At 53.6% G+C, this 18,255-nt stretch overlaps 1 protein-coding gene across 10 annotated transcripts in view; it reads left to right on the forward strand.

The window, feature by feature from the left end:
* Positions 1–18,255, forward strand: part of MYO9B (myosin IXB) — an 84,977-nt gene that overhangs the window by 40,439 nt on the left and 26,283 nt on the right. For all 10 annotated transcript variants that reach the window (XM_070519368.1, XM_070519360.1, XM_070519367.1 and 7 more), the window contains exons 3-14: positions 3,069–3,163; positions 8,025–8,087; positions 8,553–8,652; positions 8,913–9,013; positions 10,765–10,894; positions 11,841–11,930; positions 13,335–13,451; positions 13,776–13,910; positions 14,959–15,080; positions 16,976–17,117; positions 17,408–17,612; positions 18,140–18,218. In XM_070519368.1, the coding sequence (XP_070375469.1) occupies positions 3,069–3,163; positions 8,025–8,087; positions 8,553–8,652; positions 8,913–9,013; positions 10,765–10,894; positions 11,841–11,930; positions 13,335–13,451; positions 13,776–13,910; positions 14,959–15,080; positions 16,976–17,117; positions 17,408–17,612; positions 18,140–18,218 (1,379 nt within the window). The remainder of the gene's footprint in view (positions 1–3,068; positions 3,164–8,024; positions 8,088–8,552; positions 8,653–8,912; positions 9,014–10,764; positions 10,895–11,840; positions 11,931–13,334; positions 13,452–13,775; positions 13,911–14,958; positions 15,081–16,975; positions 17,118–17,407; positions 17,613–18,139; positions 18,219–18,255) is intronic.

The raw sequence follows: 18,255 nt of genomic DNA on the forward strand, positions 1-18,255 counted from the left end.
CACTACCCTTCAGGGTCTGGTGAGTGTGCAACGAAAGGAGGAGACAGATCCGCTGTCTGCTTTTCCCAGAGCGGTGCCTTGGGAGTCCATGGACTTGACTTGAAATGAAAAACACGGCTCTAAGGCTGAACGTAGGGGAAACGGGAGACTAAATCTAGAAAGGCAGTTTTCTCCCCAGATGACCCCCAGCATCTCCAGCGCACGTGGGGGTCTCGTAATGGGAGGAGGGGCCCAGACTCCCTAACCCTGCGGACCCCTTTACCTCCGTCTGTAAATAGCAGTGCTTCTAAACCTGGGCAACTCAGCCAGCTCTGGGGACATCTTTGGTTGTCCCAGATGCTACTGGCATATGGTGGGTGGAGGCCAGGGGTGCTGTTCAACACCCTGCAGTGCTCAGGACGGCCCCCCACAGAGAATGATGTGGCCCCACATGTCAGCAGTGCCAAGGCCGGGAACCCCGCACTGGGTTCTGTAGACACTTGGGAGAGCAGGGCGGACCCAGGCCTGGCCTCCAGTGGCTGGTGCATAGCCGCTGGCAAGTAGCTTGGTCACGTCATCAGGACCTGGTGATGAGGCCCGTGTTTAATCAGCCCTCTGACGACCTTTGCAAACCCAGCAGGTCCACAGGTCCTGAGGAAACATTTGAGAAGAGGAGGAGGAGGTGGGCCCTGTGGCCACTGACTAGGGCAAGCACCTCTTCAGGCTGGGTTCCGCCTATGAGGCCATGTAGAGACCCCCAAGGGGCCCAGCTGACGCCCCGCCCTGAGTGGACCCCCACTTCACGATACAGGGCCAGGCTGCCTCTCTGAGGCCTCATCCTTCGTTATCACTCTCCTATTTGGCAATTTGGTGGTTGGCTCAGGCTCTACAGGGAGGCCATTCCTGGGGTCTGAAGCCCATGGGGCAATGGGGCAGGAAGTCACTTGTCCCGTGACCCGATCTGCCAGGAACGTGACTGGCACGTGGGCCCAGCCGGGGCCACTGTCCTGATGGAGAGCTCTGCTGAGTGGAGCCATTTTCCAAGGAAGCATCCCGGGCCTTCCAGCAGATGCTTTTTTGTGGGGCTTCTGCCTTCAGGCTGCCTCACCAGAAGCTCTGATCAGCAGTCAACCTGCATCCATCCTCCTGCAGAATGAGGCCTTCAAGAAAATCCCATCTTCTCTACGTGTCTCCCTGTTCCTGACTCCCCTGCAAGCGTGGCTGTCTCTCCCCACCCTGCCCTCATCCTCCTGCTCCGCCAGACCCTCAAACCTCCCCCTTCCAGTGGACCTTGGCAGTGGCCTTGCCATCTCCCCCTACTGCAGCCTCGCTCCGTCCCAGCCTCCCTGCACAGCTCGGCCTCTCCAAACAGCAGCACCATCAGCCTGACAGCCCTCTCGCTGCCACACAGCTTCCCTTTCTGGACTATTGCCCTCCAAGTCACCCCTTGCCCAGCCCCTGGGCCACAAGGGCTTGGATGGCTGAGCGCCAGACTCTGTGACCAGCTCTGTCTCTCTCCCCGCCACCCCCACCTCCACAGGCCTCTCTCTCCCTGAAACAGGGAACCCACCTCTGAGGGTACCTGCCCTGCCCTGTGTTCCCTAAGGCTCCGTCACACCCTCTCACAGTCAGTTCACCCCTTGCGGGTGGGTGGGTGCCACATGGGAAGGGGGCACTCCAGGAGCCTGGGCAGGGGACAGGGGTGTTCTGTGTGGTAATCTGGGTGGGGATCATGTGGGAGGCCCCAGGGGAGGACCCCACCCAGCCAAAGGCTCCATGCACTATGCGTATTTTCCTCTGCATATTGAGAATGCAGCCCTGACCCAGACTACAATGTGGATGAACCTGAAAACATCATGCTGAGTGAGAGAAGCCAGACACAGAAGGCCACACTGTATGATCCCATTGAAGGGAATGTTGAGAACAGGCAGATCCATAGAGACAGAAAGCGGAGTACTGGTTACCAGGGGCTGGTACGGGATGGGGAGTGACTGCTGATGGGGATGGAGTCTTTTGGGGGTGATGGAAATATTCTAGAACTAGATAGACATGATGGTTGTACAAAACTGTGAATGTGCTAAATGCCACTGAATTGTTCACTTTAAAATGGTTAGTTTTGGGGCCAGCCCGGTGGTACAGTGGTTAAGTTCATACACTCCACTTCAGTGGCCCAGTGTTCGCCGGTTCGGATCCCAGGTGTGGACCTACACACTACTTATCAAGCCGTGCTGTGGCAGGCTCCCACATATAAAGTAGAGGGAGATGGGCACAGATGTTAGCTCAGGGCTACTCTTCCTCTAAATAAATAAATAAATAAATAATAAAATGGTTAGTTTTATGTTACGCTAATTTTACCCCAATTAAAAAGAAAATTGCTGTGAACCCGCTTGTCGTCCCACAGAATTGCAAGACCCCTCCAGGGCGGGACCTGTCCCCACATCTGCTCCCTCACACCTGCCTGGTGTGCCCAGCCTGGCGCCTGCATCAGCCAGGACTCAGCAAACTCCCTCTGGAAAGGGCCAGATAGTAAATATTTTCGGCTTTGCAGGGCAGACGGTCTCTGTCACAGCTACTCTGCCATCACAGCACAAAAACAGCCGTGGATGATCCATAATGAACAGGCCTGGCCGTGTGCCAGTAAAACTTCATTTATAGACACTGAAATGTGAATAGTGTTTTCACATGTCAGGAAATAGTCCTCTCCTTTGGGTTTTGTTTAACCATTTACAAATGTAAAAACCACTCTTGGCTCGCAGGCAGCACAGAAACAAGCAGTGGACAAGATTTGGCCCACAGGCCAGAGTTTGCTATATGAACAAATAACTAAAAAAGAATTCTGATGATTGGCATTTTTAACATCAAAAACATAACGCTTCAGCCCTCCCACGGCCCAGACACAGAGAGACAGCGGAAGTACGGTGAAGTGCACGGGGCGCCATGCCTTCGCACTTCCGCTTCTCATCTGGACCCCTGAAGAACTTCCAGCCACCGCGCATCCACCAGCCGGAAGGGAGCTCCGAGGCTCCAGGCCGAGACCAGTGCACATTTCGTGCTCACGATCTGAAAACCTGCCTCTGTTTTCCTCTCAGGCTTTCGGGAATGCCAAGACAGCCCACAACAACAATTCCAGCCGATTCGGGAAATTCATCCAGGTCAACTACCTGGAGAGCGGCATCGTGAGAGGGTGAGTTGGCAGCCACCTGCGCTGTGCGTGACAGCCTCAGTCTGGGGTCCTGGGCATCCCTGCAGGGGGAGCCAGCCCCAGGAGCTTGTGCTGAAATCGTGCCCATGCAGACATTTGTGACTCCGACAGGGGCGTGAGTGTGATTTTAAGTCGTTGTGAAGGTCCGAGTGGTGGGTTGAGGTAGGGGGAGGGTCCGCAGCTCCGTAACTGACCCTGCCGTCCCCAGGGACATTGAGCATGGGCCCAGGTGCCCACGGGCTAGGTACAGTGAGCTTGAGGTACTAGCATCATGGGGTTTGCCAAGAACAGGCAAGGACAGACCAACCTATTTCCTGGTTTTGATGAGGTTTCTAATTCCATAGGTCTGGGGAGGCCACAGGCAGAGTTGACATGGACTCTGGCATTTGCCAAACACGTGCCCCTTTAGCCAGAAGGAGACGTGATGCTGGGTAGCCAAGTGAGACGGTTGTCCAGGGAAGTACTGAAGGGTGGCTGAGTGGATGGATGGGAAGGAAGAGGAGGGTAGATAGATTGATGGTTGGTTGGCTGGCTGGATGGATGGATAGATCGATAGATGGACATATGCATTGGTGGATAGGTAGATTTGTGGGTGATGGATGGATGGATGGATGGATGGATTCATGGGTGGATGGGTGGATGGGTAGATTCATGGGTAGATGGGTAGGTGGATGGATGGATGAATAGATAGATTCATAGATGGATAGATGGATATATGCATTGGTGGATAGGTAGATTTGTGGGTAGATGGATGGATGGATGGATGGATGGATGGATGGATAGATGGATTCATGGGTGGGTGGGTAGATTCATGGGTGGATTGGTAGATGGATGGATGGATGGATTTATTGGTAGATGGTAGTTTCGTGGGTGGATGGGTGAGGAGATTGATGGATTCGTGGATTGATGGGTGGGTGAGTGGATAGGTGGTAACTGCATTGTGAAGTTGGTTGCCTGATGGAAGTTAAAACAGACCAACATTTTGTGCCAGAAATGTGAGTTATTTAGGTGAAGGCACAGTTACTTCAGCTAAATGTGCACCATTGAAATTCTGTTCATTTGCACTCTGTAGTGGTTATTATGCTTATGAAAAATATCTGGCAGCTTTGTACAGTAAGTTAATGTTATAATATTTAAGTCATGATGTCAGAATTCTCTTCTATAGGATTTTTTTTCTTTAAAAAATGTATATTCTGGGTAATTTCAATTGGTAAACAAAGTAATTGTGATTTAATACTACGTAGTGTTTTGTATTTTTTTATACGTGCAAAGCTCTTATAAGTCAATATAACTATTTCAAAGTTAAAAAAACACACACACACAGGCATTTTGGCATGATCCGTGGCCTGGTCGCTCACAGAAGTCCACTGCCACTCCTCGTTCGGGTGTGAGGGTCTTCAGTGACAGTGGATTTGTAAAGGCGCCAGGTGATGCTTTGCGCTGCCAGGTGAGGAGCCCTGAGTGTTAGACACGAGGAGAGCTAAGCATCAGGCCCTGGAGGCCGAGAGAAGGCGCCGGCGTTCTGGGAAGGGGGAGGTCCTTGGGGTGACGGCACTGAGGCTTGATTCCAGAGTATGTAGGGACTTCTGTCCATCTAAACCTGACTCATGGTCGTTTCAGTCCACGGTTCATATTCAAGACATGAACAAGAATGATTGTTTCCCCGAATCCTTCGGCCTCTGGCTTCTTTCCTTTTTTCCCCGCTTCCCAGGCTCCAGTGGCAGTGGGGTGGGTGAGAGGCTTGATAAATGCCCATCTGCTCCGGCCCCTCAGCCCTCGGGGGCACTCAGAAGCTGGTGATTCTCCCAAGCCCTCAGCCCCCAGAGGACGTGCCCCTGTCCCCGAGCGCTGCTGGGCCCCAGCGCGGCACCTGCTTAGTGGGCCCCAGCACCTGCCCATAGGATGTGCCCTGGTTAATCAGAGACACCTGGAGCAGCCTCCTGTCCCCACTGCCCCATAGGCCTCAGCTGTTTCTTCCCAAGGACCCTCACCTCTTATGTAAACATTTTTTTTTCTCCCGTGGGTCCGTATTTTGCAGTTGTATCTGCCACATTTTGCAGAGCCTCTCACCAGCAGGAGATGCCCAGAGTGTCTTGTTGGGCAGACAACACAGAATTATGTTGTTTCTGCAGTTCCAGGGGCTCTCTGGGGGAAGCAGAGATGCCGAGAGGCTGCCTCACGTTTTCCTGGGTCCCGGGCTGGCTCTGCAGGCTCTAGACACCAGAGCCTTTGCTCGCGGTGGGTGCTGCTTGCCTTCCCCAGTTCTCTTCTCCATGTGGGCTCTGCATGGTGTCCTGGGGCTGCTGTAACAAAGTACCACAAACCTCGTGGCTTGAAACAATAAGAATTTCTTCTTCACAGTCTGGAAGCCAGAAGCCCAAAATCAAGGTGTGGGTGGGGCCACCCTTCCTCTGGAGGCTCTGGGGGAGGAGCCTTCCTGCTTCGCCCAGCTTCTGGGGGCCCCAGGGGTCCTTGGCTTGTGGACTCATCACTCCAATCTCTGCCTCCATTGTCACATGACGTCCACCTCTGTGTCTCTCTGTTCTCTTGTATCTTTTATTATACTTATCCTTGGATTTAGGGTCTGCCTGGATCGTGGAGGATGATCGCATGTCCAGATGCCTCACTTAATTACCTTTGCAAAGACCCTTTTTCCGGATAAGGTCACAGTCACAGCTTCCAGGTGGACATATCTTCTGGGACCACCGTTCAACCTGGTACACCAGCAAGGGCTGGCCCTCAGCTGAGTGGTCCACCCAGCCCCACCCACCTCAGGCTCCCGTCAAGCCCATGGCCAGTGGCCCTGAGGGGCTGGATCTCATAGACAGGCTTTTGAGAGTGGTATCTGTGGCCTCGGATTCAGGAAAGGAAGTCCCACCTTGGCCATGACCATGGGCCGCCCACACTCCGAAGAGGGAGGTGCACTTCCCGTCCAGGGAGCAGCTGCAGCCGGCTCCCAGGGGGCAGGCCCAGACCCGGTTCTGCTTTTGGGCAAGTGAGACTACTCAGCGCCATTTCCCGCTGAGGCCAAGGGTCAGGGGCAGTCCAAGCCTTCGTCCAGTTCCCCAATTTGCAAGGCCTCGTCTTCCTGTGGGTTCAAGGGCTTGGTGCCGGGGGATCCCTGGCTCCTTACAAGACCCAAGTAGGGTCCTGGGCCCCCAAAATGATCAGGAAAGGGAAGGAGCTCTCGTCAGTCCAATGACCACTCGGTGCTGATGAGGGGTCATTGTCCTCCCCCATACACTGACATAGCACAGGGAATCGGCTGCAGGTTGAGATTCAAACATGTGTCTGATTCTAGAACCACATGTGGCCACCCTACCCGGGAAAACGAACTGCTGATAACTACATAGTCACCAGCCAAGGGAAGGAATGGAAGAAAACATGGGTTTGAAAGAAGAGAGGTTGCAGGCTGAGCCCTCGGAAAGCCGCCTGTGCGTGTTGTGTGGGCGTACGTGTGTCCAGTGCCAGGCTGCAGAGAGAAGACTGCCATCCTGGAGACACAGGCAGGCGGCATCCAGCAGGCCCTAGACCAGGAGCCCAGCCCTGTACCCGTAGGGCACAGCTGCCTCTCCTGTAAAAGCGATGGGCTCAGATGAAGTGATCTGCAGACCTGCCCAGCTCAAATACTTGGTGATAGCGAATCCCAAGAGGTCCCCACCGGGCCACCTCCCTCCTGTGGGGTCCCAGGCAGCCTCTCCAGTGTTAGCACCTTGTCCCTCAGTGGGAGCCACAGTGCCCACCCTGGAGAGTGGGAGGATCCAGGGCGTTAAATCCTCACAAATCAGTGCCTAGAACATAGTAGATCCTCAGGGAATGTTCGACGTCACTACTACTGGTGCTGAGTGTGGGGCTGCAGAGGTGCCTGGGCCCTGCCCCAGCACCCACACAGCCTCGTGGACCCATGTCCATCAAACGTTGGTCGGGCGAGGAACTGATAAATGAAGCATGACGTGTCGACGTGTAGAATATTATTCCATCATAAAAAGAAATGAACTTCTGATCCGTGCTACAATGTGGCCGAATCTCAGAATCTTTGGGCTGAGTGAAAGAAGTCAGACACAGTACATGTACTGAATGATTCTAGTTCTTTAAAATTCTAGAAAACCCAAGCTAATCTCGAGTGGGATTGATCAGTGACTGCTTGGGGGTGAGGAGTGGGGAGGCAGGACAAAGGCCCCAAGAGAGCATTTCCAGGGGCTGGATGTGTTCACTATTTTGATCGTGGTAGTGGGCTCACAGGGGTTCGCATGTGTCACAGTTCATCAAATCACACAGTTTTAGTTTATTCTGCATCAGTTACACCTAATAAAGCTGTTTTTAAAGGTTGTGTGAATTATGAAAGGACAGCATCACATTGTACACGAAGTTTGTGCAGTTTAAGTAAATCAGTAATCAGTAAACCTGTTACAAATACAAAGATGAGTCCGTCACGTTCGCATTTTCTGTTGGAGAAACACTGAATTGCTGGGGAGGTGGAGGGACGACCTTCCGGGATTGTTCCTGAGCTCTTGGGCGCAGTCTCTCCGGTGCCAGTGCCTGGGGCCGGTCCTTGCATGGGGCCACATCGGCTTCCGTGCAGCGGTCAGCCCCAATCTGGTCTGGGGAGCAGAAGTGGCCAGCCTCAGTTCCTTATTTTTGTGGATGGTAGTCTCAGGGCGAGGCGACTTTTATGGCGGTTATATTTGTGACAGGGTGATCGTATTTAGGTACCTGTATTCACCTTGTGTCAAAGGAAATTAATCCATAGCTGGCTTTGCCGTGGAAACAAATTCCTCTAGTTCTTCAAGGAAACAATATTAAAATGTAACGTTCTATTCCTTCTTTTTCCTTTTAATGACAGAGCTGTTGTCGAAAAGTACCTGCTTGAAAAGTCTCGCTTGGTCTCCCAAGAGAAGGATGAGAGGTAGGAGGGGGTCCTCCTTCCCTGCACAGGAGAGAGGCGGAGCTCCTGAGATGCAGCACACTCCCTGAGTGGGGCCTGCTCTGGGGCGCGGGCTTGGCAGGCAGACCTCCTAAGCCACCTTTGTGTGCGGATTTCTGTGCCTCCCTGGGGCTTGTACCCAGAGTCGGTGCTCGGGTGTGTGCCAAAATGTGCTTCTGTTAGAAGCATCTCTGAGCCACCAGGGAGTGAGACGTGCGCTCCCTCCCCCCAGAGCTACTCCCTGGAGAAGCTTAGGGTTCGGGGGTTTTGTTTTGGGGGATTTTTTATAAGACATAATAAGAATCAACTTATTGTCTCAAATTTGTATGTATTTCAGGTGCTTTTCCCTCCCTGGTGTGGCCTCCAAAGCAGTATTAGTAGTGGTTTGAAGAGTAGCTGTTGCTTGGCCTCCAAAAATGACTTTTTTCTCCTAATTCTGACCCACAGGAACTACCACGTGTTTTATTATTTGTTACTTGGCGTCAGCGAGGAGGAGCGTCAAGAATTTCAGCTCAAGCAGCCTGAAGATTATTTCTACCTCAACCAGGTAAACAGCCCGAGCCCCGGCCACAAATACCGCCTCTGTTCCCCGTGGGCTGTTTACGCGCCACCGGGAGGTCAGAGGCCAGCTGCCTTGGCCCTCTCCGGCCCCAAACCGGCTCCGAGGAGGCCCACAGGAGGCGGCATAAAGGAGCCCATTCATTCCCTGGGTCCTGGGCCCTGCCCCTCGGTTCCAGCCAAAATCCCTCTTGCATGCCACCCTCGCCGGCCAGAAACACCCAGAGTGCCGCCAACCTTGTTTTTCAGCATAACTTGAAGATCGAAGACGGAGAAGACCTGAAGCACGACTTTGAAAGACTCAAGCAGGCCATGGAGATGGTGGGCTTCCTCCCCGCCACCAAGAAGCAGTAAGTGAGCGGCCGGCCGCCCTGCCGCCTCCCGCGCAGGCGCCCCAGCTTACCAATTCCTCTGCGATCTGACCGAGACCCCAGGAAGAGCTGCACTGAGGAGGCCAGTCCAGTGACAGGGGCACATGGGAAGGGACTCGTCCTTAGTCACTGGGGGTGCCAGTGAAAACCACAGCAATGTGAATATACATAACACTGTGGAACTGTACACTTAAAAATAGTTCAGATGGTAAATTTTATATGACGTGTATATTACCACAATTAAAAATTTTTTTTAATTTTTAAAAACCACGTCAGAGGGGTCTGGCCCAGTGGCACAGCGGTTAAGTCACACGTTCCATTTCAGCAGCCCAGGGTTCGCAGGTTCAGTTCCTGGGTGCAGACTTATGCACCATTTGTCAAGCCATGCTGTGGCGGGCATCCCACATATAAAATGGAGGAAGATGGACACAGATGTTAGCTCAGGGCCCATCTTCCTCAGCAAAAAAAAAAAGAAGAAGAGGAGGATTGGTGGCAGATGTTGGCTCAGGGCTAACCTTCCTCAAACAAAGAACCACATGGGGTACCCTTCACCCCTGCCTGGACGACCGGTATACCCAGAGGGAACTGCCCACACGCTGCTGGGAGGGCGCACGTCGGGCCAAGCACTTTGGAAAACTGTGTGGCAGTTTCTGCTACGGATGTGTATACACAACAGAACGCATCCATTTGCTCACCCAAAGATACACACACGAGTGCACACAGCAGCCTCGTTTCTCACAGCTCCAAAACCTGGACTCGCCCCCTTATGTCCACCAACAGGAGATTAAATAAACAAATTGCAGTATGTCCATGCAGGGGTCGGCAGACCTTCTGGCGGGGGCCAGACAGTAAATATTTTCAGCTTCTCGGGCCAGATGGTCTCTGCTGCAGGTTCTTCTCTGCATTTTTTGTTTGGCTTTTTAATGACCGTTTAAAAACTTAAGAACTATTCTTGGCTCAGGGGCCCTCCAAAAACTGGCCGACTCCTGGACTACTCCACGCCCAGCAGCCAGCCGTTCTCACCAGGGCTGATCCTGTTCCAAGGGGACACTTGGCATTGTCTGGGGACATTTTCGGTTGTCACACTACATAGTGAGGGAGGGCGGGGGACAGTGCTACTAGCATGTAATGGGTGGTGGCAGGGATGCTGCTCAACATCCCACAGTGCACAGAGCGGCCCCCACAGCGAAGGATGGGCCGCCCCAGGTGTTAGCAGGCCCGAGGCTGCCACATTGAGAACGAACAAGCCGAGACCCTGCGCGGTACAGGCACAGTGGCTCCACGGCTCGGTTTTCAGTCACAGGCCAGCTACAAACGTGTGCATTTCACTGACATCAAGTTGCCGGTCGGTGTTAGACGTCAGCACAGAAGTTTCTGGGGCCTAGAATGTTCTAGTCCTTGGTCTGAGTGCTAGTTACAGGACGTGTATATTTTGTGACAATTCATCAAGCTCTACACTTGGGAATTGTGTGCTTTTTTTGTGTTCACGTTATGCTCCCATAAAAAAAAAATTTTAAGCTCCCTAAATCTTAAAAGAAAGTATTGTTGAGATATCTGTCTACAAAGTCACATTCCACAGAGAGGGTCCCCAGTAGAGGACAAAATTTTTCAAACTTCATGTGTTCTGACTAGAATTTGCTGGTTTTATGAATTCAGCTCAGTTCAGTGGAAGCTTCTGTCATCTTACAGTTGTGGACAGCACCCCAACCTGGGCTTCTTTTCTCTCCCAGGATTTTTTCTGTCCTGTCAGCCATCCTGTACCTGGGCAACGTCACTTACAAGAAGAGAGCCACGGGCCGAGACGAAGGTCTGGAGGTCGGGCCCCCCGAGGTGCTGGACACGCTGTCACAGCTCCTAAAGGTAGTGCTCCCTGCCCTCCCGGCCAGTGGCCTCCCAGGGCCCAGGCTCCTGCACAGGCCGAGCTTCTGCGAACCGAGGCCTGCCGGCCTGCTTCCTCCCCACCATCTCTGCAGCGTCCCTTCCTCATTGCTGAGGGACTCCCTCCTGGGCAGCCCCTCCCACAGAAGGCTGTTTAAAACCACAGTTTAATTGGCGGGGCCATGTTATCACTGGACCTGCCAGCCCCTTGTCCACTGGTTCTCAACCCTGGGGCGCCAGGCACTGTCTGGAGGCATTTCTGGTTGTCACAGTGTAGGTGCTGCTGGCATCTAGTGAGTGGGGGCCAGGGATGCTGCTCAACACCCTACAGTGACAGGACAGCCCCCGACAGCAAAGAATGGCCCGGCCCCCAGTGTCCGAGCACCGAGGCCAAGGAGCCCTGTGCTTGCCTTTGTTTTCTGAGCTGCATTCCACCTGGGGCTCTTAAAGAAGGCGTGCCTGCTGTGGGAGCCCTCGCTTCTGCGTGCTCACGCCTGCCAGGGGATTGGCGCGGCTTCCCTGCCCCTCTCCTGTTGCTGCTGGCTTGTGGAGGGGGCTTGGTGGTCGGAGAGGGACCAACCCCTTGCCCAGCCCTGTACAGAGGCTGGGACCCCGCTCTAGCAGTGACAGCTGTAAGTGCAGATGGCCAGCTAGCATGTGGATCTGTGGCCTGCAGTGACACCTGTGCAGCCACACTCCCAGGCCACCATGGTCGTGGGTGAGCCTGTGAGTGTGATCATCCTGAAACTCACCAAGCGTAGCACATGTCACCGGTCGGCAGCCCTGAGGGGTGCTTTGGGCCCACTTCCTGGTGCAGCTGCTAGGAGTCCTCCCATGAAGGCTTTGGGCCTTGCCGCAGTGACACGAGGACCCACCTGACAAGCTCTCCGTCCCCCGCCCCTTCTTGCCCTCCTTGCCCTTGAAACAGGTGAAGCGAGAAATCTTGGTGGAAGTTCTGACCAAAAGAAAAACAGTGACCGCCAATGACAAGCTCATCCTGCCCTACAGTCTCAGCGAGGTGAGCACTGCCCTGGCCCTCGCAGCGGGCCAGGCCCCAGGTTACAAGCATGGGGAGTCCTTCGGAAACAGCTGGCGTAGGTCTCCTTTTTCCTGTCCCTAAAGTGACAGAGGAGAACCCTGGCAGCGCCTTGGGTTCTCAAGCGAGCTCAGGCACGGCACAAACCAACTTATCCAGCCACCTACAGCCCAAGGGCCACAACTCGAGCCACGTGTGTTCATCTCTGTTTCCAGCTGCTCAGTGGGCATACTACTTCTCACCAGCAGAGGATGGCTACCTGTGGCCCAAAGGCCAAATCCAGCCCACTGCCTGCTTTCGTAAATAAAGTTTTATTGGCGCACAGCCACGCCTATTTGTTTATGTACTGCTCTCCTGCTACAGCAGCAGAGCTAAGTAGTAGCCACAGAGACTGTCTGGCCTGCAACGCTGAAAATACTGACTCTCTGGACCTTTCCAGAGAGAGTTTGCCAACCCCAGGGCTAGAACATGACCTTTACGACCATTCTGTGGCTCCCTAAAGCTTGATAAGATGCCTCTGTCTGGCCTGTGCCCCAGCCTGGATGTCATCTTTGTGGTGTGTTTGCTTGTATTTTTACATCTCTAGAGCAATGTGACTTGCGGCTTGCAGCTTAGATAGCAGCAGGAAAGTACCTAGCCATCGGGGGGATTTTTAACTGAGGTAGAAGCTGCTTGGGCGTCTTACACATGCACTGGAGACAGTCTGAGCCCCCATGGGCAAAGGCGCTCTGCAGTGTTTTATGAAAGCTGTTGTAGGACATGTGAGACCCCAGAGTGCGGTTGCCCCCAGAGGTGTCCCGCCGAGTGAAGGACTCCAGGTGCAGGGCTGCGTTCCTCGCAGCTCCATTTCCACAACCCCCTGGGAAAGGCAAAGCCAAAGGGGTGTGTTCTAGATGTTAATTGTGGCCAAGTACATCTGGCACAACTTAGATCTCAGTAGATAAAAAGAAGAAATTTCATGTATGTAAATTAGACCTCAATAAGCCTTTAAAAAACTTTTAAAGCCATTACTGCTTTTGCACACATAATAGTGGCCCTGTGGTCCTCACAGAACTGCAAGGGGCCTGGCCTTGAACCCAGCTTGGCCTCCTCACTGGTCCTCCCACACAGGCAGGCCTGGTGCCTGCCTTCCACCCTCAGCAGTCCCCAGGTTGTGCTGAGGAGTGAGCTAGCAAGTGAGCAAGATTTGGCTGAACCACAGGCCACTGGGTCCAGGCTTCCTGCTTCATGCTTTGGTGTGCAAGGGTGTCCAAGCTGACAGGATGGTGTGCAAAGCGAGAAGGGGTGTTTAAAGTTGCTGCCTCGATTTCCCCATGTGTGTAGACCTCGGGGTGTTGCAGCATGGGGCCTGCCTTACCAAAGTGTCGTGCCCCTCCGTGCCCACAGGCTATCACCGCCCGTGACTCCATGGCCAAGTCGCTGTACAGTGCCCTGTTTGACTGGATCGTGCTGCGGATCAACCACGCCCTACTCAACAAGAAAGACATGGAAGAGTCCGTCTCAGTGAGTGCACCCCCGCCCCACCACGCTGGGCCCTGGGAGCCTGTGCCCTCAATGCCACACTCTTCAGCAGATCGCCTGTGACATGGGGAGCAAGGTAGCTGCGGTCAGTGTTGGGCGAGGGACCAGTTTCCCCAGGTGCAGGCCTGGGGAACAGGATGGGATGCAGTTCGTGGGGCCCAGCGAAGAATGACAACTCAGGGCTCCTTGCTCAAATACTCCAGATTCCAAGGCAGCAGCAACAGAATGACCGCAGGCCTTCACGACCGGACAGGTCGTTTCCATACAAGGACCAACCAGTAATACCCATTTTCTCTGTCTCCCCAGTGCTTGTCCATCGGGGTCCTCGACATCTTTGGGTTTGAGGATTTCGAGAGGAACAGTTTTGAACAATTCTGCATCAACTATGCCAATGAGCAGCTCCAGTATTACTTCAACCAGCACATTTTCAAACTAGAGCAGGTAAGCCCGTACCATCTTGTTGCCTATCCAGCCCACGGGGAAGGGGACGAGCCAGAACTGGGATCTCCCTTGGGGCCCTATCTGCTGGTGAACCCACCCCAGAATTTTTCTCTGCAAAAGGGAAAGTCTGGGAAAATCCCGCCCAGCCCAGTATGAGGCCAGTGTGGAGGATGTTTTCAGCCCCAGGTCAGCTTCGCCTCTGCTCTCTGCTCAAGTGTGAGCGTCCTTTCACTGGGAGGCAGTAGGGCCACCTTGTAGGGATGCGCTTTGGTCAGTGATGGTCGTAATCCGTCCCACAGGTCTTTGCATGCCCGTCAGCCATCTTGTATACCCATGTATTGTCCTTCTCACTGATGATTGTGATGGTGGAAAGAACCCATGGGTTTATGTAAATATTTAGTTGATTTTACTCTGACACCCTCTGCCTATTGGTTGATCCAAATTGAGTTGTGATGAAGAGCAGAATACACAGATTTCGAAGAGAGTTAACTTCATCTGTTTGTTTCTACATTTTTAAATATGACTTTAGAAAATTTGAAGTTATGTAGGTCACTCACATCGTATGACTGTTGGTCCAGAGCAGGGACTGGCAAATGGCAGCCCATGGGTCAAATCCAGCCCCACAACCTGTTTTTATAAATAAAACTTTATTGGCTCACAGCCGTTTATATATCATCAGCTGCTTTCGAGATACAACAGCAGAGCTGAAAATTGGAACAGACACCATCTGGCTAGTAAAGCTTAACATATTTACCATCTGGCCCTTTACAGAGAAAGGTTACTGACCCCTGGGTGATTTTAAGTGTGGGTTAAGCACCTTGTGTGGTAGATGTTTGAGGATATGCATCCCTATTTCCTGTTGTTAATTTATCTAATAATTTTATGTATGAATATATTTCTACTGACACGTTAATATGTGTTCTATGCCATTTACACACTTATATATAAATACATACCTGCATACACAAATATAATAAGTTTATATACAACCTGTGCTATGTGAACCTTAACATAGCCATGAAATTGTTGGAACCCCCCCACCTTATAGGAGGAATACCAGAGCGAAGGGATCTCGTGGCACAACATCGACTACACAGACAACGTTGGCTGCATCCATCTGATCAGCAAGAAGCCCACTGGCCTCTTCTATCTGCTGGACGAAGAGAGCAAGTGAGTGTCCACAGCCCGGGGGTCTACAAACGCAGCTACTCGGTCTGGTTCTGCGGCCCCCAGAGCCTTACCCCCAAATCCAAACCATCCTGAGAATTACTTCTGAGTTTCTTGGACTCATTTGGCCATAATTCCTGACCTCGCATTTGCAAAATGCATGTACCATTCACCACAAAAATGTTAACACGTGCAATAACTGTGAATTCTGAAACACGTGCCCGGGAGTTCTCAGGAAAGGATTGTGGGACCTGAGTCTAGAAGCTGGGCATGGTGTTGGTGCCTTTTTGCAAAGGGCAGCGTGTGGAACTGGGGGCCCAGAGGCCAGTCTCACTGCGCAGCCTCGTGCCCCTCGTTCGCAGGACATGATGAAGGCAGAAGGGCTATTTTAAGGTGCTCCACGCTTGGTCACCCCACTGCAGTCACTGAAATTCACTTACTGAGTTAGGTTGCTGCGGCTGCTATAATTAATCACCACAAAGCAGGCAGCTTCAAACAATAGCAGTGTATTCTCTCACATTTCCAGAGACCAGAAGTGCAAAATCATCTCAGTGGGCTGAGACCAAGGCCAGGCTCCCTCCAAAGGCTCGAGGGGAGGGTCCTTCCTGGCCTCTTGCAGCTTCTCATGGCCCCAGGCGTTCCTTGGCTCGTGGCTGCATCACTCCAGTCTCTGCCTCTGTGATCACATCACTGTCTCCTCTTCTATTTGTCTCGTCTCCTCCTCTTATAAAGACTCCAGTCGTGTTGGATCAGCGCCTGCCCTAATGACCTCGTCCCAACTAATTGCATCTGCCAAGACCCTGTTTCCAAATAAGGTCACAGTCGCTGGTTCTGGCAATCAGGATGAGGACACGTCTTTATCAGCCCCTTGTTTGCTGCTTAAGTCCCCAGAGGCCAGAGTGGGTCAGGCTCACCCTCTGCCTGAGACCAAGTCTCCTTCCAGGACAGGCAGACACGTCCATGCGTCCATGCGCAGCCAGATCCTGCGAGGATGTTCAGATAGGGGAGGGGGCGGAGTGTGAGGACAGCTGAGCCGTACTCCGAGGACGCTCCCAGAGCTGGATCTGGGGGAGGAATGTGAGGCAGGGCCGGGCTGAGCTGGGGCACATCTGTCTTTGTTTAAAAGTTGCTATTTTTGTCCATCATGGATTTTTTTTTTTTTTTGCATTGATTTGAATTTTCTAAAATAACACGTTAAAATTTTCTTTGTCCCTGTGACCGGGTGAGCAGGTCCCTCACTGTCCTCCCACTTCCCCAGCTCTAGAATCGATGTGCTTTGTAGCTACGGGATCTCCTCCCTGCCCCCTTAAGCCGAGGAACCTGGCTCCGGGCATTCGGGAGCACGTCGCACTGCCCGTCTTTGCGGTGAGGCTGCTCATGGGCAGGGTGCACCCAAGCCGACTGTGGCATTTCCTTCCTGGGGGGCAGAACTAGCCAGGTACAACGGGTTCATTATTCTGCCCCCCTGTCTCCTGGCCCCTCCTTTTAACAGGAGCACAGGCAAGACCCTCTCCAAGACATGGCATCCAGGCACAGACGGATCCGGGACCAGAAGTCACTCGGTGCTGGGGTTATTCCCAGGAGCTGCCCACCGTGGGCCAGGTCCCAGTCTCACCTGAGCCGAATGCTCACGTGGCCACCGGGGCCGGGGGCCCAGGTGTTGGGCCGCAGGGCTCTGCTCTCAGTTTGCTCTGCACCCAAGGGCCTCACTTCGGCCTGGGCCTCTTGATAACAGACGGCAGGTTCCCTCCTGGCCCTGAGGCCATGTGTGCAGCTTCACGGCGCAGAGCAGCCCTAGCCGCCTTGTCTGTCCGTCTGCAGGCGGCCTGCGACCTGATGTGCAAAGCCGGTAATCACCCACTGTTCCTGCGGCTAAAGGTTTCCAATCTTCTTCCCAGCTTTCCCCACGCCACAAGCCAGACCCTGCTGGCCAAGTTCAAACAGCAGCACGAGGACAACAGGTACTTCCTGGGCACCCCCGTCATGGAGCCGGCATTCATCATCCAGCACTTCGCAGGGAAAGTGAAGTATCAGATCAAGGTACACGTCTGTCCTCTGTCCCTTGTCACTCAAGTCATGCTCTGCCTGGGGGGCGAGAAAGGGACCATGTGGGTGCCCTGGAGGCCCTTCCTTCTGGCGCCTGCTCCATCATCTCCTTTATCAGTTGTGCTGGGCGAGCTTCCAGGGAGTCTGAACCCACCGAATCCCGGCCTCCATGGGTGGGAGCTCTCTGTTGGGATGGGCTCCCCACCCCGCCAGCCCGTCTCATACTGGCCTCCTGGGCCGCGGTGAGCACCATCCAGTGACCCCCCCACCTCCATCCCTTGCAGGACTTCCGGGAGAAGAACATGGACTACATGCGACCAGACATCGTGGCCCTCCTTCGGGGCAGTGACAGCTCCTACGTGCGAGAGCTTATTGGCATGGACCCCGTGGCCGTGTTCCGCTGGGCTGTGCTCCGGGCCGCCATCCGGGCCATGGCCGTGCTCCGGGAGGCCGGGCGCCTGCGGGCTGAGAGGGCCGAGAAGGCTGCAGGTAGGAGGGCCCCATCTCGCTCGAGAAGGGGACACTCGGAGTCCCTTGGAAAGTGCACAACTCAGTGGCATTTAGCACATTCACGATGTTGTGCAAACATCACCTCCACCTAGTTCCAGGACAGTTTCGTCGTCCCAAACAGCAACTCAGTCCCGGCCTTTGTGATTGAACATCCTCCTCCTCTCAAGGCAGGCAGGCGTGTGCCCCTTTGTCTGTAAGGAAACCTGAGGCTCAGAAGAGCTAGTGGCTCCCCCAGGGCCACACGGCTCCAGGTACCAGCCACAGGGTTCTGTTTTACCAAGGGCGTCAATTAAAAAGAAGACCAAAAGGATAACGCGTATGAGCAGTAGAAATAATTGGTGATGTTTTGTGGGTTCAGACACCTCACAAGCCCCTGCTCTGCCCACATTTGAGTATCAAGCTGTCTTTTTAAGATGGGTTCAAGTCAGGATGGCAGCCTGCATGGAGAAGACGAAGGCCATCGGGCTCTGGGCCCCCCGACACCCTCTGCTCTGTGTCCCTGGCAGGTACAGACAGCCCCAGTGCGCACGGTCACCTGGGAGAGCTGCAGAGAGGAGCCAGCACGCCGTCGGAAAAAGTGTACCGGTGAGCAAGAGCTTGCTTTGTCCCAGCCTAAGCCACT

Source organism: Equus asinus, chromosome 10 (assembly GCF_041296235.1).
Source record: "Equus asinus isolate D_3611 breed Donkey chromosome 10, EquAss-T2T_v2, whole genome shotgun sequence".
Taxonomy (NCBI): domain Eukaryota; kingdom Metazoa; phylum Chordata; class Mammalia; order Perissodactyla; family Equidae; genus Equus; species Equus asinus.